The sequence below is a fragment of the Passer domesticus genome, chromosome Z (assembly GCF_036417665.1).
Source record: "Passer domesticus isolate bPasDom1 chromosome Z, bPasDom1.hap1, whole genome shotgun sequence".
NCBI classification, from domain to species: domain Eukaryota; kingdom Metazoa; phylum Chordata; class Aves; order Passeriformes; family Passeridae; genus Passer; species Passer domesticus.
In genome coordinates this window covers 1248315-1274128 of record NC_087512.1, presented here as the reverse complement: position 1 = coordinate 1274128, position 25814 = coordinate 1248315, and the positions used below count along the sequence as shown (strand labels likewise).

Here is a 25814-nt window from a genome sequence, read left to right as displayed (position 1 = left end):
CTACACCTCCAAAGTTCCTGCCTTTCCAGAGTAAGCGCAGCTCTTACCATGCTGTTATCAAGTAAGCAAAGGTACTACTGACCACACATGAATCTCCTGACCCCTGAAAAATAACATGGCTCCTTCCAGGAGCTCAACTACTTCAATGGGAAAGAGCCATAAGATGAACACATCAGAAACACTACTGCTTTTTGATGGAACACTGCAGAAGCTGACACTCCAAACCCTCTTATTATATGTGTTCTCCTTGATCTGTGTGAGGAATGAGAAGTTTTAAAATCTTCATGCTGCCTCCCATTTTTATTAAGAATTTAATTAACTAAGAGAACCACCACAATGCTATCTACTACATGCCAGGTATGATCGCAAGCACTTCACATCTTTCCAGGGCATCAACTTCAATAAACTTTTGGGACAAAATAACCATGACTGATTGGTTTAAAAGCTGGTATGAAAAAAGGCATTGCCATCAAGATAAGAGTGTTGTGCAACATTTACTAAATGTTTTTAGTAATTTTTAGTAATTTTTTTAATTTTAGTAACCTAAATACTCGCTCCTGAGCTGGCATAAGATGTCAGAACAGCCACAGGTGTACCAGAATAGGTAAGCTACTACCCAGCAGCAACTTTTCCCTTGGTTTCTACAAAGATACAGATGCGAAGTATCAGATAAAAGATATCAGATACAAGGATCTGACCATGCAGATACTCTCAAACTCACCAACATGGAAGAAGCAATTCCTTATAGAAAACACACTTCTAAGAGCAATTAATGTTAATAAAGAACTGTGTAAATATGAAGAAAGCTTACTGGAAACAAACAGTAGAGGCAACAAAAAGCTGCAACATTAGCAGCCATCATGGAACTTCTCTGAAGAATTCATATTTGAGATCTACAGCAACTGCAAAGTACTCAAATATGTCAGAAACAACAAAGGGCCAGAACAGTCATAGAGTAAATATAAAATATTAAAAAGTTCTTTAAAATGTGGAATCCTAAAAAAAATAAAAATTGAAATAAATAAATAAAAGGAAAATGGTGATTATTTCCTAAATTTTGTTTGTAGGAGACTCTACAGGCAGGGACACCTTGCACTGGACCAGGTTGCTCCAAGTCCCATCCAACCTGACGTGTTTGCAACATGTTCAACTACTGCAAAAGCCAACAATGATGCTGTTGGCCCTGGACCTATATTTCGACACAAGCCCTGTCCCCCTGCCTTTAAAATGACTTCAAGGCCCTACATTTAAACCTTTATTTCTTGGGAGAAAAAACAAGTCTAGTCTCTGTCTGCTTCAAGTTCCCATTCTCTGCTCATGTTTTCCAGCTTTCTTGCTCCAAGACAAACAACTAATGGTGAAGAGAACCAAGAGGCAGCTGGAGTTCCACCTTCAAATGCCTCCACCTTCACCTGGAACTCCTGAGTTCTCCATGCCAGAGCACTGACAGTGCCCAAAACCCTTAGCCTGTTCTCCTAAAATGAGTCACTGTATTCTCTATTTACAAGCTACCCTTACAGCTCACTGCAGCTCCCAAAGACCCCCACGTTTAAACCACTTTCCCAGAAATATGACAGCAACTGGAAGAGGTTTCTAGCTAATTCTTGAAAAGGAGTCATGCTTGCTTTCCAGATTTCCTACAGCATGCCAGCAGGTTCAATACCATTAAGACAAAATCCAAAACAAAGAGGGCTTTAACAGCAAGTCTTAGCAAAATTTTATTGTCTGTTTTCAGAGTCAGTGTCAAATCACAGTGCCTAAGAACGTGCCCAGTTCCACAGCCATGCTCCCAAGCAACATGACAACCTGCGGAGCCTCTTGTGAGCCCTCCAGCCCTAATGCCCAGCTGGCTCCCTCCAAACTGCAGAGAACGTTTTTCATTCCACAAACCTTCCCCAAAGCAACAGAAAAGTAAGGCACTGACTGATTATTTTCTCCTCTAAATGAAATAAATATCAAGCCATCCAAATATCAAAATAATCCTGCTTGTTTGAGCTTTAAATACCTGACAGTAGTTTGTAGATAAGGAGACTTGGCGAGCTTTCACTTCCACTCATTCAAGAGCCAAAAAATCTTGGAGCAATCAAACAAACATACAAATTTTTTTCTCTCTCTTATAGCCCTTATAGGTGGTTTCTTTCCTCTCCTAAGTACATTACACTCACTCCACCCCTCTGAAGTAAAAATCTCAGCAAGTTCTACTGATCTCCCTGTAGGTGACTACACCTACAGACACACGGAGCTGACTCCTTCCATCTGGAACTTATGTTATCCCAAAGCTTGATGAAATGCCCTTCTTGATAAAGAGCTTGATGAAGTGCTTTGCAACTCCATGATGCAGCCCAAGCACCTTCAGCTCCTACAATCAGGACCACAGGCCCTGCTTTACATAAGCAAGACATTTCTGAGGAACTCCAGCCATCAAATTACCCAGGAAACAAGTCTCTCCTTCAGAGTTCATTAATATCCTGCAGGAAAAATGTCTAAAAAGAATTCAAAATAGAAAAAAAAAAAATCAACATTTAACTTCCAGGCATTTTAACAACAGTAACAAATTAACCCCAATGATTTAACTTAGCTGATTACATGATAGTCATGATCTCAAATACATTTCCAATTCAGCTGTTACTAAATAATACTAAATTAAATGGCAGTCAAATCAAATATTTATTTTAGAAACAGCTGCCTTTAGCTGAAAAGATCACTCAAATAAAACATAACCACTTAAATGTCCACACTGCTTTTGATTAAGAGGCACTGCCTCTGTGCCTGCATGCTGGTTAAGACAGTAGAGGTTCAAGTTATTGGGTAATATAAAAGGTTCATCAGTACTTGGAACACATTTACAACATTATGCTTTAAGCAGTATTTAAAACATTTATTTATTTATCCACGATTTTTCCTTCAATTTCATAACAGCCCCCACTGCACAGAAAGGCTGCTCCAGGCGATCCCAAAGAAACTGCAAAAAACAAGGTTAAACAGCTTCTGCTTCCTCACATGCTGAAGTGGGGCAGCCACAATAAACATCAAATCACAGGAAATTCACTCCAGGAAACTCAGTCCTCACTCTAGCAGTAAATTACCAATGAAATCTGATTTCCTTTTCCTTGAAATACATTAAATAAATAAATGCATGGCTCATTAAAATAAGATTTTACAAAAAGCCAGTCTACTTATCTGTCACACCACCTCCCACCCCCACCCACAAAAAAAAAAAAAAAAACAAAAAAAAAAAAAAAAAAAAAAAAAAAAAAAAAAAAAAAAACAGACACAACTTATTAGCAACTCATTTCGTTTAACTCAGTTTTGTTACACCCCCAAAGAATCATAGCCTGGTCTGCAGTGTCATTCTCTATTAAATCCAGCATCTGTTTAGCCCCAGAACTTGGCTCCACAATGCAGCAGTAGAGGCTTTAGAGCAACACAAGGGAGTTTGTTTTGCACATCAGGACTCATTCCAATCTCAGATTGCTAGGAATAGGCATAAATCCCAAGTTTACTGTTTCTTCTAGAAGATTTTAGCATTAATTATTAACAAGAATATAATTTTTCATCTGAAAGAAAGTTAAAAGCAATTCAGCAATACATAAATGCCACGCATGAACTCCTAAGTGTAACTCAAGGTACAGATGTGTACTGTTGAACTTGGGAAAAAATTTGTCATCCTCTATATATCTTCTATTTAAACAAGTTTAGACAAATAATTAGAGTTCCTTCCAGGATCATATCTCCTACTGGTCTCACAACTTAATTACTAATGCTGGAATTTTATCTGTCCAGTACAGCCAGCTGCCCCCTTCCAAAACTGCTGTTATATGTAATCTGTATAATCTATATATATCTAATCAAGATGTCTGCAGACTAAGCTTGCCATGATCATCTGGCTTAGTCTGCAGACATCTTGATTAGATGTACATAGATTATATAGATTACATATAGCTGTGGGATTTTTTTTAAAATTACTGCTTTAAAGTGTAAGAATTTGAGATGGTCATGCACATGATTTTACAATGTCATCTGAGATCTGGTCACTAGATTGAGTCCTTAACACAATTACATGAAAATACTGAAAACATCTTAAAACCTAGCAAAAATTTATTTCCTATACATAGCAGGACTCTGGTTACTTTTACAGCTTGCACCTTTATGAACTATGGACATTGTTTTCTTTCCAAGCAAAGGAGCCACAATCACTGTACAGATGAGAACACAAGATGTAATGCTGCTCGTTCAGTATTACCAAAGCACTGCACTGAGATTTTTGGCTATTTCCTACTTGTATCCAAGAACTGCAGGTTTCAGGCTACCTTTCACCCCTGAGACATTAAAGCATCTCACAAAATCCTAAGATAAATCTTGCCACAGAGGTATGAGACTACTGCAATATATTTACACATAATTCTCCATACAACAGAGAACACAGAAGTTAGATTAGCAGTATGTATTGTTCAACTACAATATTTGAATTTTACTGTCTGCACAATATATTTGAATTCTGATGACTCACTTGTGTTACAGTAATATTTCATAGATTCATAGAATGGTTTGTTTTGGAAGGGACTTTTAAGGCCATCCCATTCCACCCTTTCCATGGGCAGTGACACCTTCCACTGTCTCAGGCTGCTCCAAGCATCATCCAACCTGGCCTGGAACACTTCCAAGAGGAGGCAGCCTCAACTTCTCTGAGGAATTTTGCAGCTTTCCAGGCACGTTAAGTGTTTATTTACCTGCACTGCTTGGGGAACAGTTTTGGGGAACTTATGGCGCTATTAAAAAGGCTGAAAAAATCCCCCAAGAAATGAGATTCTGTCTTTCTACAAGATAAAAAGCAGTTATGCAAATACTTTACTCACAGTCAGAGATCACTCACTAATTTTCACACAAAGATTTCCAAAACTGTAAGAATTTTGGTTTTACCAATTAAATTGGTAAGATTTTGCCAAGCAAAACTAATGATGCAGAAATACCTGTCAATAACAATTCATGCCAGTAAAAGAGATCTTCAGGGAAAAAAAATCTTGACAACCCTCAGACTTTAGGTAGTCTTTGTTTTCAAAGCCTGTTAATGAGTCAGAATATTCCAGCTACAACTTATTGCTTAGCAATCTTCAAACAGTATCAAACCACTATTAAAAATTCACCTTCTCTGATACATCAATTAGCCACAACCAAGCAGCCTGGAAGATTTCAGAATGGAATAAACACATCCTTCAAGACCAATTAGAAAAGCTTCCTACTGTTTTTAAGTTAATGAGTTACACAGGAAAGACTGTTTCTGTTCACTTTACACTGATTTGTAATTTTCCTCCCCTTTTCTACCGCCTTTTTGGCAACCACTCCTTTCACTCTTTCTTCAGTTCCTTTTACCCACACTTTGTATTTTGCATGCTGAAACTGTTCAGATACATACCAACTCTCCTCTCCCCAAGAAAAAACTCACCAAAACCACAAAAACCACAGTTTTATGAGAAGTAGCAGACAGGCAAGCTGCTCTTTTGGCAAACACAAAGTAAGTGCTCTTTTAGAGAACCTGGTTGACCATGACAGGGTCTATCTTTGCAGCCTGGGGGCAATACCATCTCTCACAGCTTTCTAGATAATCCTGTTTCTCCTCCACAATTCTTCAGACAGTGCCAAGTTTGATGGTAGCTGTCAGGGATCATGATACAACCCTCTAACCTATCTTTGCCCAGCACACAAACTATTCACTAGGTACCAAAGCTCAGCACATCAGGACAGAAGCACTTTCAATGGCAGTAAGAAATGCAACAGAATTATGAAGTGGTCCCCACAATGCCTAAGAACAAGAACAATAACAAAAAAAAATCTTAAGGTCTTTAGGCAGCTCTCAACATAAATTATCTGACTTGCTCACTGTTTACTCAGCTGGATGAACAAACACAGCATCTCTCGGTTCTCCTGCTCTGTTCTAGTGCCTTCCCCTTCCACAGTAAGGACCTGAACCAAGCAGCAGTGCAGTGACATCAGAATGGTCCTTCTGGGTTCCACTGAAGCCTGAAGAGTCTTGCACGTAGCAGAAGTGATCAATCTCAACAGATTACTGCAGGCAAAAAAGGCCCCTCACAGGGAAGGCAAGCAGCTGAAAAAACGAGTCACGATGCTGTGTTTTCTGCTCCAGTTCCTTTTCCACAACATTTTCGTGGGAGTCAGTCATCAATAAAAGCCTAATTCTGAAGAGCACAATCTGCTTCCTTCATGTTCCACCTACAGTACAGTTGTTCCGCTCACAACTGAAGAAGGGATTTTTCAAAACCTTCATGGTGAGGCAGAGTATTTCAAGCAGAAGAATTCCGATGCGAGTGAGCCCGGATGCTGTGGTGCTTCCCCAAACTGCTCAACAAGGGATGCTATTGTCTTTGACAGCTCACTCAACACAGTTTGTCACATTTTAATAAAGTGTTCTGAAAGGAGATGACAGAAAAATGAAAACCTAAGTTCTATAAATGAGACTGAGATGTACTGGTCGTGTTTCTTAGCACCATCTCAGAAAACTAATAGCTTTTCATACACTCTATAATTTTGAACCTCCAGGTTACTGGTGATCCACTCTGCTAACTGCTGATCACCAAATCAGAATAATAATAATTTTGTTAAGCAGATGCCCACTTACTAATCTCAAAATGCCTTACTTCCAGAGAACTACTAGCCGCCTTCAAAGCTGTGTCCTGAACTGGAACTACTGACTCACAGGAGGACAGCAAGGAGGACAACCTTGCTCAAGCTGCTTTTCTCTACAGTTACAAGAGATCAAAAATAATTTACACAAAAATGCCACTCCAACCTCTCACCTCACAACAGAAACTTCTGATACAGAGTGCTCTAAAAAATATTTAAAAGTTACGTGATAGCCTCGAACACCAATAAGCAAACACAGGCTTGTGGCAAACTAAACCCCAAAATTATCATATTTCCTCCCAAAATGTATTGGCCTTTCCATTAGCACATACCCATTAGAGACACAGCTAATCTACATGAAGCTTTTTGTCCTCTGTTCCCTCAGTCACCATGCTCTGGCAGGGCAGGGCAGCAGGTACATGTCAAACCTCTTGAGGAAGCTTCTGCTGAATCCTGCATGTGAAATGAAGTTCAGAGAGCTCCTGTTTAACTTTTACAGGTAAATAAGCATTTAGAGCATTTAAGGACTTCTTTGTCCAATTTACAAAAAAAAGCAATTTATGCAATAAAACATATCTCCAGTCCATTAATACAAAATCCCACAAGATCATTTAGGGAGTCCCCAGTTTTGTTCATTTTTAGTGCAGGCAATTGTACACTTACAAAACCTGCTACTTGTGGCCAAATCTCCCTGAAGGTTCAAAAACCTCTCTACATATAAAATTTATCAAGAGTTAACAAAATTTAAAACTACAGAAACTATAAAGATCACTTTTCTGTTGGAATTCCTATATAACAGGTTATTAAATAAATACTGCACCAAGCCTACCAATCTGAGAGCAAAATGACAGCATCAGTTTTACAAAAACGTCCTGTCACAGAGGGGAGGAGAGGTGGTGTGCAGGCAATTATGAAAAAAATTAATTATGAAGAAAGGTACCTCTATCCTTGCTCTTACAATCCCAACACCCCAAGAAAAGGTCAGCACTCAAATACAGCTAGTGTTTTTTGGAGTACATGCAGAAATAAATTCTTTAACCCAATTAGTAAACACTGCCAGAAGGGAAGAAGGCTGGGTCAAGCACACCTTGTAATTTCTGTGTAAAACACCTGTTACAAAACTATTACAGGTAAGTAACACATTTTTCAAAAGTTTCAAGAAGTGAAAATTCAAATACTATCTCCACTCTCTGCAGTGGGCAGGTATTTCTGTAAAGGTTTTGTTTGCTCTCACCAGTGAGATTCCTGCTGCCAGCCAGGACAGGTGTGCTGGAACTATAAAATGAGAACAACAAACTGAACTTTAAACAAGAATATCAAAGGGATAAGGAGCCTGAAAATAAAGACAAATAAAGAATATGCACAACCCATACTGAGACCTGCCTTCACAGATTAGGAACAGACAGCACATCAGAACCAACATTGTTTGACATCATCTTCTTCCAGTGGCCAAAAAGAGACAAAAAGAGCTTTTATTACCACAAACACAGCAATGTTTTTCAAAAACAGTTTTACACCAACTCCCTGATAATCTATGATGGATTTTAGTGTTGAAAAATTTGTTCAGTATGACAATGCTTTGATGTCTTTGTCCCTTTCCTCTGTTTTTTAAAAAAACCCTTCACTATACCTACCCAAAAAATCAATTTATAGTAATTCATTGTTTCTACCATAACTTAAATGGACAGGTGGGTTGGATACGACACAAGCCAGACTAAACATAGATTGATTTAATAAATCAAGTAGCTTCAATATGGAAGGGATGCTAAGATTACTGTGACACACAAGTATTTCCTCCCTATTTCATTATCAGATGTAAGTAACACCTGCCTAAAGGCCACAGTAATGTTTCAAAAAGATAATTCATACACCATTTAAGCTTCAAACAGATGCCCAGATGTTCATTAAAAGGCCTGCATTTGTTTCAGTATTGGTATATTTTATTAATGTAAAACCTTATACAACTATTTTGGTATCTGTGCTCTTCCACAGTTTGGGCATTAACTGTATTTCTGCAACAGGATTTTTTGTCTCTGCTTTTGAAGTTTCTCACAGCTGAAATTCTAACTACAGCATAAAAAATCATGTTATGCAGAAAGACAGTGATAATTTTATACTATATTACACATCATTATTTACATTATTATGTTAATACATTATATAAAATATATTACCTATCTTCAGGATCTACTGCAAATTCAGTTATACTTGCCAGGGTGTGGGATTACTTCAAGGTGCAACAGACTTTCCACTCTAGAGAATACACTTTGAAAAATACTGTTAAAATCATTCACCATCTACTGTGGCATCGGTTCAGCAAACAGGATTTCTTGCTTTTAGTGACTTTTGTCAATCATCAGCATGCCAAAAACATCTAAACACAGCATGTCAGAAAATGGGCAGGCACAGGTTTTGGGATGTTGGGCAGGAATTGGTGGCTGGGAGGGTGGGCAGGCCCTGGCCCAGGGTGCCCAGAGCAGCTGTGGCTGCCCCTGCATCCCTGGCAGTGCCCAAGGCCAGGCTGGATGGGGCTGGGAGCAGCCTGGGACAGTGGGAGGTGTCCCTGCCATGGCAGGAGGTGACAGTGGATGATCCTTAATGTCCTCTCTCACCCAAACCAGTCTGGGATTCTATGATCTTCCTCTGAATCTGATAAAACCACTGGAAGGAAGCACCAGATCTACCCGAGTTTAGCAGCAATTTCCTACAAGTACTTTTTTTTACTGATTTAGCAGGAAACATGAGGGATCAGAAGCTCTGCTGGTACAACATCAGCGCGGGACTGTAAGAGGAGGAGCTGAGGGATGCTCCAGGAGGTGACAGTGCTGAGCTGGGTCCATCATTCCCGGGCTGTCCACGGGCCTCCGCTGATGCAGCAGCAGTGGGAAGAGAAAACAGCCCCTGGAAATGACAGCAGGAGGCCCTCCCAAGCTGCCGGCAACCTCAGGAGAAATGGCAACTTTCTAGCCGACCCAGCTGGAGCACCTCGAACGTTTTTCAGTTGGGAACTGACACAATGTGGGGTTACACAACCCTGTGTTGGGACACTGGACCCAGCCACCCGGGAGCCTCCTTCCACTCCCCTGCACTCCAAAAGTGATCCCTGATGGAAATATCAACAGCTTACTTACTTCTGCAAATGCCTACAATGTGTAAAACTGCAGCTCAGCACAGTATCCCTCAGCAGAGGAGAGAGAAAAAATTAGATTACAGCCCCACAAACTCCCTCCGCCCAGCAGAGATTAAAAAGAATAAATAAATAAACAAACAGTGCTTGGCATGAAGGCATATGAGGTAATGCAAAGCCCAGCAACTAAGGTGAGATACCAGTTCAATTTTAAACTGAAATACGCCTCACTTTTGATAAATATTGTCATTCATAAGAATAAAAACAGTGTGGTAGGAGTGAGGAGGCAGAGTGAGCCCCAGGAGAACTGAGATGCTGCAGAGGAATAGAAAAGCCTCCGTCAAGAACACGAGGGAAAATAAATAAATTTATCATCTAGCCATGAACAATAAATATCATTAAGAGCACGTAAGAAAAAAAAGGGGTATGAATCTCCGGCTTTCCAGCCCTGGGCGCATTTAAAGGGACACAGGGACATCCCAGGGACCCTGAGGGATCGCTGGATCCCTGCAAGGGAGCAGTCAAGATCTGGGTAATGGGACACAGGCACATTCTGGGAACCCTGGCAGGGATCCCTAAGGGACACAAGGACACCCAGGGGACCCAGTGCGGGACCGACTCCTGTATCCCGAAGGGACACAGGTACAACCCGGGAACGCGGTGAGGGATCCCGGGAGATGCCCCAGCCCGGGCGGGGACACGGCGGGTGCCGGTGTCCCGGCAACTCTCCGCAGCGCCGGTGTCCAATTACGCAAGGCACCCCTCCATCTATCGCGACACGGGCCCGCGCCACGAGGGGACGGTGACGCCGGGGCAACCGGGGGATCTCGGGGGCCCCTCTGGGAGCCGGCGGCCGCCGGGTCCACCCGTCGCCGATGCCCCTCGAAGGCACCGCCGAGGCCGCGCTTACCGTCCGTGCCCTGGGCCCGAGGTCGGCGGCGGGGTCGGCGGCGGGGTGCCTCGGCCCGAGCCGCTCCCGGGTCCCCTCACGGCCCCTCACGGTCCCCGCCCGCCTCCACGTCGCCGGCGCGGCCCCGCTGCGCATGCGCGAGGCCCGCGCTGGTCTGCTGGCGGGGCACCACGGGAGTTGTAGTTCGTGAGGGGCGAGGCGGCCATGACACCTCGCGCGGCCTGGGCTGATCCCAGCGTGGGCAGCAGGGCAGGGGGATCCTGCCCCTGTGCCCTGGGCTCAGGTGAGACCCCACCTGCAGAGCTGCCCCAGCCCTGGCTCCAGCAGCACAAGGACGTGGAGCTGCTGCAGCCAGTGCAGAGGAGGCACGGAGATGCTGCCAGGGCTGGAGCCCCTCTGCTCTGGAGCCAGCCTGGCACAGCTGGGGCTGCTCCCCTGCACAAGAGAAGGCTGCAGGGACACCTGAGAGCCCCTGCCAGGGCCTGCAGGGGCTCCAGGAGAGCTGCCCAGGCACTGGGGACAAGGCCTGCAGGGACAGCACACAGGCCATGGCTGCACTGCCACAGGGCAGGCACACATTTTGGGATGTTGGGCAGGAATTGGTGGCTGGGAGGGCGGGCAGGCCCTGGCCCAGGGTGCCCAGAGCAGCTGTGGCTGCCCCTGGATCCCTGGCAGTGCCCAAGGCCAGGCTGGACAGGGCTGGGAGCAGCCTGGGACAGTGGGAGGTGTCCCTGCCCTTGGCAGGAGGTGGGGCTGGAGGAGGTTTAAGGTCCCTTCCAGCCCAAACTATTCTGGGATTCATTCTGATTCTCTACTCTGCTTGCCACATTTTCAGTGGGACATGAGGTAAGCCCAGCAAATGGGACCAACAGTGAATGTCTGAGGGTGGGAGGATTTACCAGGCCCTGTCCTGCCCTTGTGCTGCTTTAAATCATCGTTTCTCCAAGGATAACCCCTAGAGTGGGGCGTGTGCCATCAGCAGCAGGTTTCACGGTACCCGTGGGCTCATGGAGAGGGCTCATTTCCCAGTGCAGAGGAGGCACAGAGATGCTGCCAGGGCTGGAGCCCCTCTGCTCTGGAGCCAGCCTGGCACAGCTGGGGCTGCTCCCCTGCACAAGAGAAGGCTCCTGAGTTTATTCCCACATTCCACTCGGTGTGTGACAGCAAATCCCCGGCCGGGCTGTCACCCATGGCTGTCCCTGGGCTGTGTGTGCCAAGAGCAGCTCTGCAAACAGCAGCACTGGGTGTAACCCTGGGCAAACACTGCCACGTTGAGCTCAGCACCACGGCTGGGAAACACCCTCTGCCAAAATGCAAAGGTTCTGTGGAGCAATCCCCGTGCCAGAAACAAGCACTGCTGAAGAAAATGAGGCAGGGAGCCCTGCTGCCTTTTGAAGGCCTTTATTCAGTGAGCAGCTCTGGGTGGGGGCCCGAGGGGTCAAGCACACCATCACTGCTCCCTTTGGTGATGCACAGGAGGAGATGGACAGCTTTGCTTCACAGCAAAAGAACTGGGAATTCCATCCTCACAGCCATGCCTAGGAGAACAATTTCTGGCTCATCACCTAGAGTCCTCATTCTGAGCCAGTTCTAGTAGGTCACGGTGACATCTGAAACCTTGTTGGTGGGGTAGGAGGACTTTGCTAGTAGGACCCTTTACTTAGTTCCTTAAATCTTTGGTTAGTTCATCTTTTTTAGGGTCTGTTGTTGGATCTTTTTGAGTGTTTCTTAATTTGCATATTTCCCAGGGATGTTTCCCAGCACCATTTTGGGGAGCAGCAGAGGCAGTACCCAACAATGTGTTGGTAAGGTAAGGGGATTAACAATAAGGGTAACTTAAAGGTCTAAGATTTAACAACAATTTAATTAACATAGTTAACTTTTTGTAATTCATATTAACAGCTCCAATTGTGTTAACTTATAAACTTGTATTAACTCATAAACTTGTATTAACTCATAAACTTGTTCATAACATGGCTATGCCTATAAACACTTCCATTCACAACGTGTCAATTTATGTTTCACTGTCATCCCAGGCCAGGCTGGAAGGGCCCAGAGCAGCCAGGGATAGTGGAAGGTGTCCCTGCCCATGGCAGAGGGTGTGACAGAATGGGATTTAAGGCCCCATCCAACCCAAACCATTCAGTGATTTTAAAACAACAATGAAATAAAGATACAACACTATTATCCAAAACAATTTCCAATGCAAAAGAATCACCATGGCAAACGTGGCCTTCTAGAGCTTTTCAGTTAAATTACAGCAGCCAGGTTCACTGAAAACAGGAATTATGGCAGCCTGTTACAACCAAAAATATGATTTGGTTCAGCAAGCACTGCTCTAACAATCAGAAAACTGCACAAGGATAATCCCTTCTCTCATGTCTTAGGCAGTTTAATGAAACAGTTATTTCTCACTGAAGGAGATTTTAGTTAACCTGAGTGTAAATTAAATTTCTCTTCATTTCCTTCCCCTGCAACCTCTGCAGCCACTGTTCTTTCAGCAATAATGTTCTTCATCATACAGAAATCATGAAGGAATTACCCTGGGGACTGAACCTCAGCAGCTCCCAGAATTCAGCTGGAACTTGATTGCTCCATCTGGGCAGTAACAGCATAATGTATTACTGTCATTAGACCAAAATTTAACTTTATTTTCAGTTTAGACATCCTTAGCAGCTGATCATGTGCAGTTTAACATGACAGAATTTCCTTTCCTGTCTGGATCAGACCATCAAAATAATCAGCAACATAAAATTAATTAATTTAAGAATTTTTTTGCATACACCTGCATTTTTTGAAATGTGTTTTTCAACTAACTTCTTGGCATCCAGCAATTCGTGCAAACCAACACACAGAAGGTATCACTTCTCATTAAGAAAAAATACTTGAAATTAGTTGATTTGAATGATGTGGGTTTTTTTAAATATTGATTTGTTGATATTTCCTCAATAGTATTTAAATAATACAGACAGGTTTAATGCTGAAGAAATTAGGAGCAGATTTGCAGTACTTTGGTCCCCTAAAGATGCAAACTCTGAAATTTTCTAAAAGTCTTCAGTGCAAATGAAGCTGCTACTTGGTAGATGTCCACATGCCACCATCAGGTAAAACCTTTTGTAAATCTTGTTTTTGGCAAGTGACAAGCACATGGGAATTTTCTCAGTTAAATTCAACTCACTTGATCAATATTATTCCGTCACATGAGGATATCCTTAATTTCTGCCTGCTTGTTTTTCTTAAAGAAGGCTTTGTGCACTCCTTTGCGTCCCAGCAGATGATCTCATGCACTCTGGCCCAGACTTGGGCCTTTGCTTTCACTCGATTTTTATTTAACTATTCACAACACAACAGGATTATTGACCTATTCTTGAAAAATAATAGAGTCAGAAGAGTTATAACACAAATCTCCTGACAGGACTTCCAGTGAAGTGCCTCATACAGAAAGTTTTGTGATGTAGATTTCTCCCTTTAGGGTTTAACTGCAGCTAATAAAACCAGTGGAACACGATTCCAGAGACCATAAATGTGTAATCTTACTTGCATTATCTGCATGTTTTCATTTTTGCAGATTTTTCATAAGGCCTGGTGTTTAAATATGGTGCTGGCACACAGCTGGAAGCCTGGTGCAGCCTGCAGCATAATTTACTATACACTTTGGTTTTTGTGTTATTGTTCAATGCATTTTCTTCTGTAATAATATCCTAAATAACTAAAAAAAATGAATTACACAGACTTCATAAATTGACTGAATGCATTACCAAATTAAAGGAGCCCCAGTACAGTTCTTACTCTACTTTTTATTGTGTTCCCAGCTGTTTAGAGGTGGATATACTCTAAAACTATGGCCTGTTTATGAAATGCCCAGCATATTAAAACAGCATGGAAGGGACCATCTCTTCAGCAGCACTCAGGATGACAGAACACGTATTCTTGTTTCGCTGAAGAGCTGCAGATTGGGCTGGCCCTGCTGAGGCACCTCCAGTGCTGGGACAGCTCTGGGCCCTCAGGACAAGAGAGACACTGAGGGGCTGGAGCGTGTCCAGGGCAGGGAACGGGGCTGGGAAGGGGCTGGAGCCCCAGGAGAGGCTGAGGGAGCTGGGAAGGGGCTGAGCCTGGAGAAAAGGAGGCTCAGGGGGGACCTTGTGGCTCTGCACAGCTCCTGCCAGGAGGAGACAGCCGGGGGGTCGGGCTGTGCTCCAGGGAACAGGGACAGGAGGAGAGGGAACGGCCTCAGGCTGGGCCAGGGGAGGCTCAGCTTGGACATCAGCAGGAATTTCCCCATAGAAAGGGTGCTCAGGAATTGGAAGGGTCTGCCCAGAGAGGTTTTAAGAGTTCCCATCCCTGGAGGTATCCAAGGAATGATTGGGCATGGCACTCAGTGCTCTGGCTGGTGACAAGTTGGGGATCAGTCACAGCTGCACTTGGTGGTCTTTTCCAACCTAAAGATCTGGGATTCACTGATCTAGGAGGAAGCTGCAATACACTGATCCAGTAGGCAAGAGCTCATTAAACAGCAATTCCAGACTCAGGTCCCAACAGAGTTAGCTCCTTAAGGAAGAGCAAAGAGCATTAATCAAGGTCTGACAGGGAGCTGTCTGTGCCTGGGCTCACTGCAAAGCCATGGCTGTGGCTGCAGGGGCACACCTGCGCATGCTGCAGATCAATCCACACCAGGACTGACCAAACTGGCAGGAAATGAGGCACCTCACCAGGGACACCAGGCAAAATCAGATACCAGTCATTAATTAACTGCTAAGAGCCACAAGAATAACACGGGACCACTGTGACAGTTCAGGGACTGCATAGTGCATTTTTAGGCCTGCCTGAGGGAGGATTTTAGGGAAATTCAATCATAAAGAACAATCCAAAACTGCTGGAATGGTTTTGTTTTGAATCTTTTTCAAGCTCTCTGGTTTGGCAGACAGGAAAAAGCAGGAATTACCACTTTTATTCCTTACTAAGCACAGGGACACCTAAAACCCTTCACAGTTGGGATGTAAGTCAGCAGCAGAATCCATCTGCCCAGGAAGAAGCAAAGTTTGCCCAGTTCACTTTATCATCAACTCAGTTATTTTAGAACCTCCTTCTGCCTGGGGCCTGTCTCCAGGTTTTCACAGGTTTTGTTACACTGGGACTGTTTATACACTGAACACTAGGAATTCTGTGTAATAATTGCAAGAAGCGACTTATTTTTAAGTAAAATCTCAGTTTATTATAATGAAAATTCCACAAGCAAGAGGTTTTAGTTGGATGCTGGGTTTTTTTTTTAAAGCCAAAACTGTGCCATTATAAATCACTACAACAGAACATAAAGCAACATGCCTCTTGCATCATGCCTCAGGAAAAAAAAAAAGGCATAATATTTCAAGAAAAATAATTAAGGGAAGTATCACATCAAGATTTTCTGCTTTTAGTAAGCTAAATAAATTTTGTATGTAGCACAACTGCTCTAGCTCACCCATAGACTTGACATGAAAAAATCTAAACTCTTCATAGATAAATTATGAGCTTTTTTTTGTCACAATGCAGTAAACAGTTCTTCATCAAGAACAGATAAAGCCTTTAAGGTGAAAGCCTCAAGTACTGCACTAGCACTTAGTGACATCAAGATGCTAAGGTACATTTACCTTCCACAGACAATTTATTCTTACATTATTTAACCTAAACTCTAATCACACCAAACAGATGACAGATGAAAAGTAGTTCCAGCAAGAAAAATACAAGAATATCAGCTTTCAAATATTTTAAATAAACAATGCGCCAGCTGCCATTTTAGTGGCAAAAGAGACTATCCTGCAAGCAATTAAGTTTTTTATTCAGCTAAAATGTGCAGAGAAGAAAAGTCTCAAATTGAGAGGAATATCAGCAGTTCATAATGGACATGAGGGATTAAAATCCTTAGGAATGAACTCCTTCAAGCCGTTTTCTTGTCATATACTGCAGTGGATCTCTTTGCAGCACTTCCATTTGCAATGCCATTGCTTTCCAACTGCAAATAAAAAACAGTGTCATCAATGAGATGTCAAATTAGAACTTCACATCTAAAGCAGGAACAGCTGGTGACAAAAATGGCTCTTAGAAGCAAGGCCAGTAAAGATCTTTGAAGAAATATGGGGCAAGAACCAAAAGTGGTGGTGTTTGTGTAGATTTACAAATAATTACTGCTTCAGGGGGAAGAGAAGAATGAGGGCAGCGGCAACATTTACAAGTCTTTGCATTGTGATAGAAGATAAATAATAAAAGCATAATTTATATGCACTGAGCATCCTCCCCCGTAACAAGTGGCAGAGCTGGCTGAAGAGAGGGGCTGTTTTTAATTTCCGCTTCATGCATCTGTTGTGACTTTTTTCCCCTCTGAAAGAACAGCCAGTTTTAAAAAAATAACAATTAATTAAGCTGTTTCAGGATACGGGCACAATTCCTCTTCCTCCAAGACTAGAAGAAGCAGCTATTATACTAACTATGTCTTGAAGCACCAATTCCTAGCTGGCATAGTAGTGATAATTGTTGTTTCTAAGAAAGCAGCCACCAAAATATCTGCAAACACACCCAGCCCTTCACCCTCCCGAGCCACCACTGGGTGGCTCATCCCGGAGCTCAGCTGGGTGAATTGATCTTACTTCAAGGCTTGCAGATCCATCCTCCTGGCCTCCCCTGGCAGGTCCCCGAGGGTCCCCAGTGCTGCCTCCTGGCCCCTGCTTGGTGCCTGGTGGCTCCTGCACGGCCCTCTTGGGCCAGAAGCGCTTGATGAAGGGGGCAATCATGGGGTAGATGTAGGGCTCCACAAACTTCTTGTAGACCCAGAGCAGAACAGGGATCACGATGCAGGGAATGCACACCATGGCTGCCTCCTGTGCTGGGACACAGATGGTGGGGGGGGGGAAAAAGCAGGTTAAGGTAGCAGCGTTTGTATGCCACCAGCTGACAAAACAGTATCTACACAGTAAATAAAAAACATATTTCATGTTCAAACGTAGACTATTCTTTAATTATAAAGTAGCTGCTAAGGTTTCAGAAATACTGTGTGCTCCCATGTTATAAACAAAGGGACATTCTTGCAATTTAAAAATTTCCTTAGTTGCATCTATAGCATTGATGAATTAATAGCCAATTTGCTATTAATTCATCAATCCTACAGATGCAACTAAGGAAAACAAGTTCAGGAAATAAGAGTTTTTGCTTAAGCCACACAAAAACAGTTTAAGCAGCAAGCTGCCAGTATTAGCCCAGTTCCCACTATGAGTCCAAAGGGTTTGTTTTGCTCAATCCATTTTTATTTAAGGAGAAACTAAAACAGCAGACAGCCAATCCATCCAATGGGCTGCTACCACTGAAGGGCAGGATAGTGGGAAAGGAGAAAAAATTCCAATTAGGATTTGAGAGAATTAGCATATGGGTTACTTTCTTCCTGCTGCCCTCACTTGATCCCACACCAACCCAATACAATTAACTGTTAGAAAATGAACCATGCCCTCTCTCTGAAAACCCACAAGTCTTCAAAATTTGCATCCTGGAGTCTATGCTAAAAAAAACAAAAAAACCCAAAAAAAAACCCAAAAAAAACCCCAAAACCCAAAAAAACCCCAAAACACAAAAAAAAAAACCCACAAAAAACCACAAAAACCCCAAACCAAACCAAACCAAAAAACCCCACAAAACAAAACAAACAAACAAAAAAAAACACCACCACCACAAAAAAAAAACCAACAAAAACAAACAAAAAAAAAAAAACAACAAAAAAAACCCAAACCAAACCAAACCAAAAAAACCCAAAACAACAACAACAACCAAAAAAAAAAAAAACAAAAAAAAACCAAAAAAACCCCCCCAAAAAAAAACAAGGCAGAAAAGCAAAGCAAGGAGGCAGAGAGGTCCAGCTGGGAGAGGAAGCAGTTAATCAGGGCTGGACCTGTCCCTGCCAGTGCTGACAGCAATATATTAGACACACTCTGCTGCCACACAACTCTGCCCTTCACAGTCCCCCTCTCTAGGCTGCTGACATCTCAATTCTCACACCAAGAAGCAAAATAAAAGCTTTCCAAGGTGGAGGATGAAGAGGCAGATGTGCACACCTCGCCAGGGACCAGTTTTGCTTTTTATTTTATGCTATCCTGAAGACTCCTAGCCCTGTGGAAAAGCAGAATATCAATTTCCAGTTGACTGCTACCAGGTTCTGTTCTGGCTGCTTCAAATACAGTTTAAATCCACTCTCTGGAGTCTGAGAGGAATGTGACATTGAGCAACACAAATGACGTAACCCTTTAAATGTATTAAAGAAATATATTTTAGATACTGTCTCCACCAGAACTTCCTAAATGTTAAGTTTCCAGCAAAATGTGCATTCATCCAGCAGCTGAAGAACGTGGCTGGAGGGAACACCTCAGGCTACAGAATCATTACAGAATTATGCAATTATTTGGGTCAGGAGAGAGCCTCAAAATAATTTCCTTCTATTCCCTGCCATGGGCAGGGACACTTTCCACTGTCCCAGGCTGCTCCAAGCTCCATCCTTGGGCACTGCCAGGGATGCAGGGGCAGCCACAGCTGCTCTGGGCACCCTGGGCCAGGGCCTGCCCACCCTCCCATCCACCAATTCCTGCCCAACATCCCAAAATCTGTGCCTGCCCTCTGGCAGTGCAGCCATGGCCTGTGTGCTGTCCCTGGCAATCAGCACGTGTTGTGCCGTCCCCGTGTCTCGATTCTGCCCAAAAACCATCGGTACCTGCGCCCGCTGCACCGGCGGTCCCGGGGGTCAGCGGAGCTCCGTCCTGCCCGGCCCCGCCGGTGGCCCGGTGATGCTGCCTGGCGAGGGAAACAAAGAGAAGAGGAGGAGACGGGCGTGAGGAGTGCCCGGGCTGGGGTTTCGGGGAGCCCCGGCCGACGGGCAAAGCACGGCACGGCACGGCGTTGTTCCCAGCCCCCGCCAAACGCCACAAGGGCAAACCCGCCGCGTTTTCCCCGTTCCCCATAAGGGGGAAAACAGGAGGCCGCCTCATGTCCGGCTGCCCCATGTCCGGCGCTGCCGTCCCGCCCTCCGGGGCCGCTTTGGGCCGGTGCAGACCGTGAGGCCCCGGCTACCGGCGTGGCCAGGCAGGCGTGGCCGTGCGGAGCGGGGCGGAGGGCAGGGCGAGGCGGGATGAGGGGCAGGGATCGTTCCCGGCTCCCGGCGCTCCCGGCGCTCCGCACTCACCGGCGCCCGCACCGGAACGGGCCCGCGCTTCCGGGGCGGCGCTTCCGGCCAATGGCAGGCGGCAGCGCGCGTCACGTGGCACGCCAGGCCCCGCCCCACCCGCGCGGACGGGAATGATTCCCGATATTCCCGGATTTGGGAGCGGGAGGGAATTGTGGGATGGCCCGGCCTGGAGGGCCGATATCGGGCAGGAATTGGTGGCTGGGAGGGTGGGCAGGCCCTGGCCCAGGGTGGCCAGAGCAGCTGTGGCTGCCCCTGGATCCCTGGCAGTGCCCAAGGCCAGGCTGGATGGGGCTGGGAGCAGCCTGGGACAGTGGAAGGTGCCCCTGCCCATGGCAGGGGTGGCACTGGATGGGCTTTGAGGTCCCCTCCCAGCCAAACCACTCCATGATTCTGTCACATTCACTGCCCCTGTCCCGCAGCGCCAGGACAGAACAACACAATCACAATCAGTCCAGACTTTAAAATTTTATTTATATACATCTGTCCATGCAGATTTATTCCCGAGCCATTAGCTTTTGTTTCTTCAGCTTCTTCTGGGAGATCTGGGAAGCAAACACACAAAAAAAAAAGGAAACAGTGAAATGAGACTTCCCGAAACATCCCAAAGTTATCTTTTACATAAGGTACAAACTGTTAGGAATTTACTCAAAATGATACTCACTTCACCTACACATAAACAATAATCCCTACAAGCACTACATTGCTTGCAGGGTCTAAATTCAACTTATTTTATTGTTCAAACCCAGGGAATGTCTGGGAATGCTGCAGCTGTTTTGAGGGGGGAAAGAACCAATGCTCTGTGCAATTTAAAAATGGTTTCCAGGGCTTTTAAGTGCTTAATACTTGTGCTGAAAATTTAAAAACGGGGTTGCTCAGAAATAACTAATTTTTTTCATGGGCATTCCAAAGGTGTCCTAAGAGAGTCATCACAGCAACCCCTCTCTCTGCCAGAGCCTTGGGGAGTGTTACAGGGACAGAGCACATGACACCAGGTACCTTTTTCTTCTGGGCAACTTCCTCCTCTGGCTTGGGCACGATCTGCTCCTTCTCGGTGAGGATCATCTCGATGTGGCACGGGGAGCTCATGTAGGGGTTGATCCTGCCGTGGGCCCGGTACGTGCGCCGGCGCATCTTGGGAGCCTTGTTCACCTGGATGTGCTCGATCACCAGGGAGTCCACGTCGAGACCCTGCCAAGGAGGAAACCCGTCAGACACCTCCACCTCCAAATAATTCACTTCCGCAGCAAGAAAGTGAGAGATTGCCCCAGACACTGCTGCTGGTGAGTACAACAACCAGGCTTGGTGGTGCCATGGAGCTCAGGGTTTTCCAAGGATTCAGCACTGACACAGCCAGGCTTGGTGGTGCCATGGAGCTCAGGGTTTTCCAAGGATTCACCACGGGCACAGCCAGGCCTGGTGGTGCCATGGAGCTCAGGGCTTTCCAAGGATTCACCACAGGCACAGCCAGGCCTGGTGGTGCCATGGAGCTCAGGGCTTTCCAAGGATTCAGCACTGACACAGCCAGGCTTTTCCAAGGATTCACATTGACACAGCCAGGCTTGGTGGTGCCACGGAGCTCAGGGTTTTCCAAGGATTCACCACGGGCACAGCCAAGCCTGGTGGTGCCATGGAGCTGAGCATTTTCCAAGGATTCAGCACTGACACAGCCAGGCCTGGTGGTGCCATGGAGCTCAGGGTTTTCCAAGGATCTGACAATAGAACACCTGAGCTTGGTGGTGCCATGGAGCTGAGCATTTTCCAAGGATTCACCACTGAGACAGCCAGGCTTGGTGCTGCTAAGGAGCTCAGGGTTTTCCAAGGATTCACCACTGACACAGCCAGGCCTGGTGGTGCCACGGAGCTCAGGGTTTTCCAAGGATTCAGCACTGGCACAGCCAAGCTTGGTTGTGCTATGGAGCTGAGCATTTTCCAAGGATTCACACTGACACAGCCAGGCCTGGTGGTGCCATGGAGCTCAGGGTTTTCTAAGGATCTGACAACAGAACAGCTGAGCTTGGCACTCTCTTGGAGATGAGGACTTGCCAAAGCAAGCGTCATTTAAAATGACCAAGATCACCCCCACACATCACAAATAATTTACAATTGTGCTGATGGCTCATTGTGGTTATTTCATGGTTACTCAAAGGTGCCACCTATTACTCAAACACTGCCAACAAAGCCACCAAATTCAGCACTGTAACAAAGACCAGGTCTGACCAAGAGTCTGCAGATTTTGATTTCACAGATTTTGAGGTATCTCAACTGCCTTTTTGTGTGAAAATTATACCCAGGGAGGAGTGCTGACAGAGAGCATGACACCACTGCTTTGTGCTCAGCAACACCCACCTTGAGCTCAGCGTTGCTCTCTGCATTCTTCAGCATGTGCAGCAAGAACTCTGCGCTCTTCTTGGGCCAGCGGCCCTGCGTCCAGCCCCACTGCTTGGCCTGGAATGAGGGAAACAGTGGGAGTCCTGCTTCTGGCCTGCTCTATTCCAGTTACCCTCTACACACCGGTGTAACTTGTTACTTTGCCTTTGTCACAGAATGGTTTGGGCTGGAGGACAACCTAAACTTTATCTAGTGCCACCCCTGCCATGGCAGGGACACTTTCCACTGTCCCAGGCTGCTCCAAGCCCCATCCAGCCTGGCCTTGGGCACTGCCAGGGATCCAGGGGCAGCCACAGCTGCTCTGGGCACCCTGGGCCAGGGCCTGCCCACCCTCCCAGCCACCAATTCCTGCCCAACATCCCAAAATGTGTGCCTGCCCTGTGGCAGTGCAGCCATGGCCTGTGTGCTGTCCCTGCAGGCCTTGTCCCCAGTGCCTGGGCAGCTCTCCTGGAGCCCCTGCAGGCCCTGGCAGGGGCTCTCAGGTGTCCCTGCAGCCTTCTCTTGTGCAGGGGAGCAGCCCCAGCTGTGCCAGGCTGGCTCCAGAGCAGAGGGGCTCCAGCCCTGGCAGCATCTCCGTGCCTCCTCTGCACTGGCTGCAGCAGCTCCACGTCCTTTCTGTGCTGAGGACCCCGTATCTTATGGATTATGGTATATTCTATTCTGCTGTACACCAAACCCCACAAAATTTAATCCCCTGACTTGATGCTGCTGACTAGAAGCAGACACTCCACACAGAAGCATCTCCTGGAATTAACAGCCCCTCTTGAGCAGCCTGGTCTGGTGGAAGATGTCCCTGCCCACGGCAGAGGACTGGAGTGAGATGAGCTCTGGGGTCCCTTTCCAACCCAAACCGCTTTGTGATCCTGTGTTTTGATGCAAGTTCACCCCCAGCAATGACACCCACACCACCTCTGCATCACCTTTTTGCCCTCGGCACCCACAGCCAAAGGCTCCCTGTGCTTCCCAGGGGCTCACCTGGGCGCACCTGCCCACGCCGCCGTTGTAGCGCCGGAAGGGGACACACTGCTTCTTGAGGGTGACATCCTTCAGGTACTTGGTGGCCTTGCGGATGTGCATGCCCTTGATGGCCTGCGCCGTCTCTCGGGTGTTCTGTGACACGGGGCACACAAAAATCCCCTGAACAAACCCTTCCCAGGGACAGCACCAGCCCAGCCACCCCTCTGGGCTCCCCGGGTACAATTCCTTTGGCTACAAAGGACGCACTTACTGAAGAATACCCAAGTCTAAGAATGAACAATAATTAACACTCTTTTTCTTTGTTATCACTTTTCCAACCCTTGGTATGCTGCCACTACTGAATTTGTGTCTCTGGCACATTTTTCTCTCTTTTTTTTTTTTCAACTCCGTGGCCAAATTTCCAACAAAGAAATTTGCAACTCTTAATAAAACTGTGGTTTAAGTACTTATATATTTCATAGCTTTTCTGTGGCCACTGATCTAAAAAGGCAAGACCCAGATGGATAAATTCTTCCTAAAATCTCAAATACAGCACCTCGCAGGAACTGATGAAACAGAAAAACTGATGTTACAGAAACACTGTAACAATTGCTAACAACGTTGTTTCCTCCAAAAGAATCGTAAGAGAATGAAAGTCTCAGAAACAAAAACTAAAGAAAAATATCAGTGTTCTACAGGGTATTTACTAATTGTGTAAGCCAGCTCTAACTATAATCCTACCTGTTCAAAATAAAAAAAAAAGAAGAAGAAAACCAGAGTGAAAGCTTTGTATTACACTAAGCAGAAAATAATCTGCTGAGTTCTGGTTTCATGATTAAATAACATTTCTGAATTGTTCTCTGCACCTAAGCCTTTCCAGAGGAACTGAGGTCGCTGTGCCAAACACTGCACGCTCAAAAAGAGCAGGAGAAACTGGAGAAATTCCACACCAAACAACAGCCCAGTGTCTGATAAATTTAATCCAACTGTTTTGCTGCTGTATTTTGTTATTTGAATCAGACAAGGACAGTTTTTAATTTTTTTGTGGATGGAGACCATTACAAGGAGCTTTGGTGATTAAAGAGAAAAAAACCACTTCCCTAAAAAGAGGGAAGAAATGTACTGGGAATAAATTCCTGGCTGTGAGGGCGAGGAGGCCCTGGCACAGGGTGCCCAGAGGAGCTGCAGCTGCCCCTGGATCCCCGGAAGTTTCCAGGGCCACGTTGGACGGGAGCTTAGCCCCTAACCACGGCAGAGGGTGGAAAGAGATTATCCTCACAATCCCTCTCAACCCCAGCCAGTCCGCGCTTCTTTTAAAAAGTAACAAGAGAAACTAACAAAAACCACCTAAAACAGAAAATTAATTTGCAATTCCTGCTCATCACGCGCTCCGTACCTTGAAATGCACACGCAGGTTAGATCCCCGTGACTTGCATGCTGCGAGGGAGAAAAAAAAAAAACAAGTTTTAGAAACAAAACCTCAATGGCTCCCGGGAAATCCCACACGAACCCTCCTCAAGCAGCAACTCACATTTCGTGGGGTTCTCCGGGTCCAGGGAGTAGCGCACCATCTTGAGATCTCAGCTGAAAAACACCAATTAAAACACATTAAACTTCCAACACTGGCACGCAGGACCTGGAATACCCCCCTTACCGCCGCAGCTGCTCAGAAATTACGCGTTCTTTTCACAGTTACATCCAAAGGTGTCCTAAGAAAGTCATCATCGCAGCCGTGGGTTCTCCTCAGGCCTGCCCCTTGCCCCCCTCAACCCCGTGCGCCATCCCGGGGAATACCGCGGGCGCGGGGCATGTCGCAGCGATCCCGGTGTCCGGGACGCCGGTGCCGGCGGGGATGGGGCGGGATGGGGGCGGATGGCGGCGGATGGCGGGGAGCGGCCCGACCATGGCTCCTCACCTCGGGGCGGCGGCCGCAGAGGAAGAGGAAGGGCGGGGCGCGCCGACAGCGCGCGCGCGCGTCTCGCGAGATTTCCGCCGGGGGGGCGGTCCCGGGGCCGGGCGCTCCGCCCCCAAGATGGCGGCGGGTCTCGCCGTGAGGGCGGTGGGAGCGCGCAGCGGGTCCCTCGCTGAGCTTGTGAATAAAACCCGCTGCGGGGAAAGACATCGCGGTGTTCACGCTGCCGTGGGGAAACGCACCGCGGCATGCACCCTCAGCTCACGGTGCAGGTGGTTTTAGTGAGGAAATCAGCGTGCATCTGGCACGGCGGCACCGCCCGGCTGAGGGAGGGGATTGCCCCGCGCTGGTCACCTTGAACGCTGTGAGCAGTGTTGGTCACTGCGGTATAAGAAAGATATTAAGCTGTTAGTGCCAAAAGGATGGCTATAGAAGTGGTGAAGGGCCTTGAGGGGAAGCTGTAAGAGCGGCGGCTGAGGCACCTGGTCTGCTGAGTTGGAGGGAGATTTATCGCAGTTAAAACTTCCCCGTGAGGGAAGAGGAAGGTCAGGCACTGATCTCTTCTTTCTGGTGACCACTGGCAGCACCCAGGGCATGGCTGGAGCTGTGCCAGGGAGGTTTAGGGTGGATATCAGGGCAAGGCTCTTCCCCAGAGGGTGCTGGCCCTGCCCAGGCTCCCCAGGGAATG

General features: G+C 46.1%; 3 protein-coding genes, 1 long non-coding RNA gene and 2 other non-coding genes across 21 annotated transcripts in view; 1 reads left to right on the top strand and 5 right to left on the bottom strand.

Moving 5' to 3' along the window:
* DYM (dymeclin) overlaps positions 1-10808 on the bottom strand; it is a 209079-nt gene extending 198271 nt beyond the window's left edge. For 4 of the 8 annotated variants that reach the window (XM_064405422.1, XM_064405424.1, XM_064405423.1 and 1 more), the window contains exon 1: positions 5879-5900. The gene's annotated coding sequence lies outside the window, so the exon portion shown is untranslated. Of the gene's footprint in view, positions 1-5878; positions 5903-6971; positions 7093-10676 lie in introns of those variants that run through there. The other 4 variants (XM_064405419.1, XM_064405420.1, XM_064405418.1 and 1 more) reach the window with 4 other exon arrangements.
* A 72-nt stretch (positions 10809-10880) lies between these two features.
* On the top strand, positions 10881-16068 carry LOC135290068 (uncharacterized). Its single transcript, XR_010352786.1, has 2 exons — positions 10881-10959; positions 12425-16068. It is a non-coding gene; the product is annotated as an uncharacterized LOC135290068 (long non-coding RNA).
* On the bottom strand, positions 15863-19932 carry CZH18orf32 (chromosome Z C18orf32 homolog). 7 transcript variants are annotated; one of them, XM_064403982.1, is made up of 5 exons: positions 19738-19873; positions 19399-19478; positions 18749-18935; positions 17297-17527; positions 15863-16665 (listed from the first exon to the last, which is right to left on the bottom strand). In XM_064403982.1, the coding sequence occupies exons 4-5, from the start codon at positions 17516-17518 to the stop codon at positions 16591-16593; spliced, it is 297 nt and encodes a 98-aa protein (XP_064260052.1). In that variant the 5' UTR covers positions 17519-17527; positions 18749-18935; positions 19399-19478; positions 19738-19873; the 3' UTR covers positions 15863-16590. The 7 variants fall into 7 exon arrangements, with proteins under 7 accessions (XP_064260052.1, XP_064260049.1, XP_064260053.1 ...); XM_064403979.1 differs by lacking the exon at positions 18749-18935 and having other exon boundaries at positions 19867-19932; XM_064403983.1 differs by lacking the exon at positions 18749-18935 and having other exon boundaries at positions 17297-17532; positions 19867-19890.
* Positions 19933-20319: 387 nt separating this feature from the next.
* Positions 20320-25193, bottom strand: RPL17 (ribosomal protein L17). Of its 3 annotated transcripts, none has more exons than XM_064404227.1 (7): positions 25130-25193; positions 24746-24798; positions 24611-24651; positions 23233-23367; positions 22216-22314; positions 20866-21057; positions 20320-20411 (listed from the first exon to the last, which is right to left on the bottom strand). In XM_064404227.1, the coding sequence occupies exons 2-7, from the start codon at positions 24783-24785 to the stop codon at positions 20364-20366; spliced, it is 555 nt and encodes a 184-aa protein (XP_064260297.1). In that variant the 5' UTR covers positions 24786-24798; positions 25130-25193; the 3' UTR covers positions 20320-20363. The 3 variants fall into 3 exon arrangements, with proteins under 3 accessions (XP_064260297.1, XP_064260298.1, XP_064260299.1); XM_064404228.1 differs by lacking the exon at positions 25130-25193 and adding an exon at positions 25009-25122; XM_064404229.1 differs by lacking the exon at positions 25130-25193 and adding an exon at positions 24911-24933.
* On the bottom strand, positions 20737-20804 carry LOC135291549 (small nucleolar RNA SNORD58). Its single transcript, XR_010354359.1, has one exon. It is a non-coding gene; the product is annotated as a small nucleolar RNA SNORD58 (small nucleolar RNA).
* Positions 24876-24944, bottom strand: LOC135291552 (small nucleolar RNA SNORD58). Its single transcript, XR_010354363.1, has one exon. It is a non-coding gene; the product is annotated as a small nucleolar RNA SNORD58 (small nucleolar RNA).
* Positions 25194-25814: the final 621 nt, after the last annotated feature.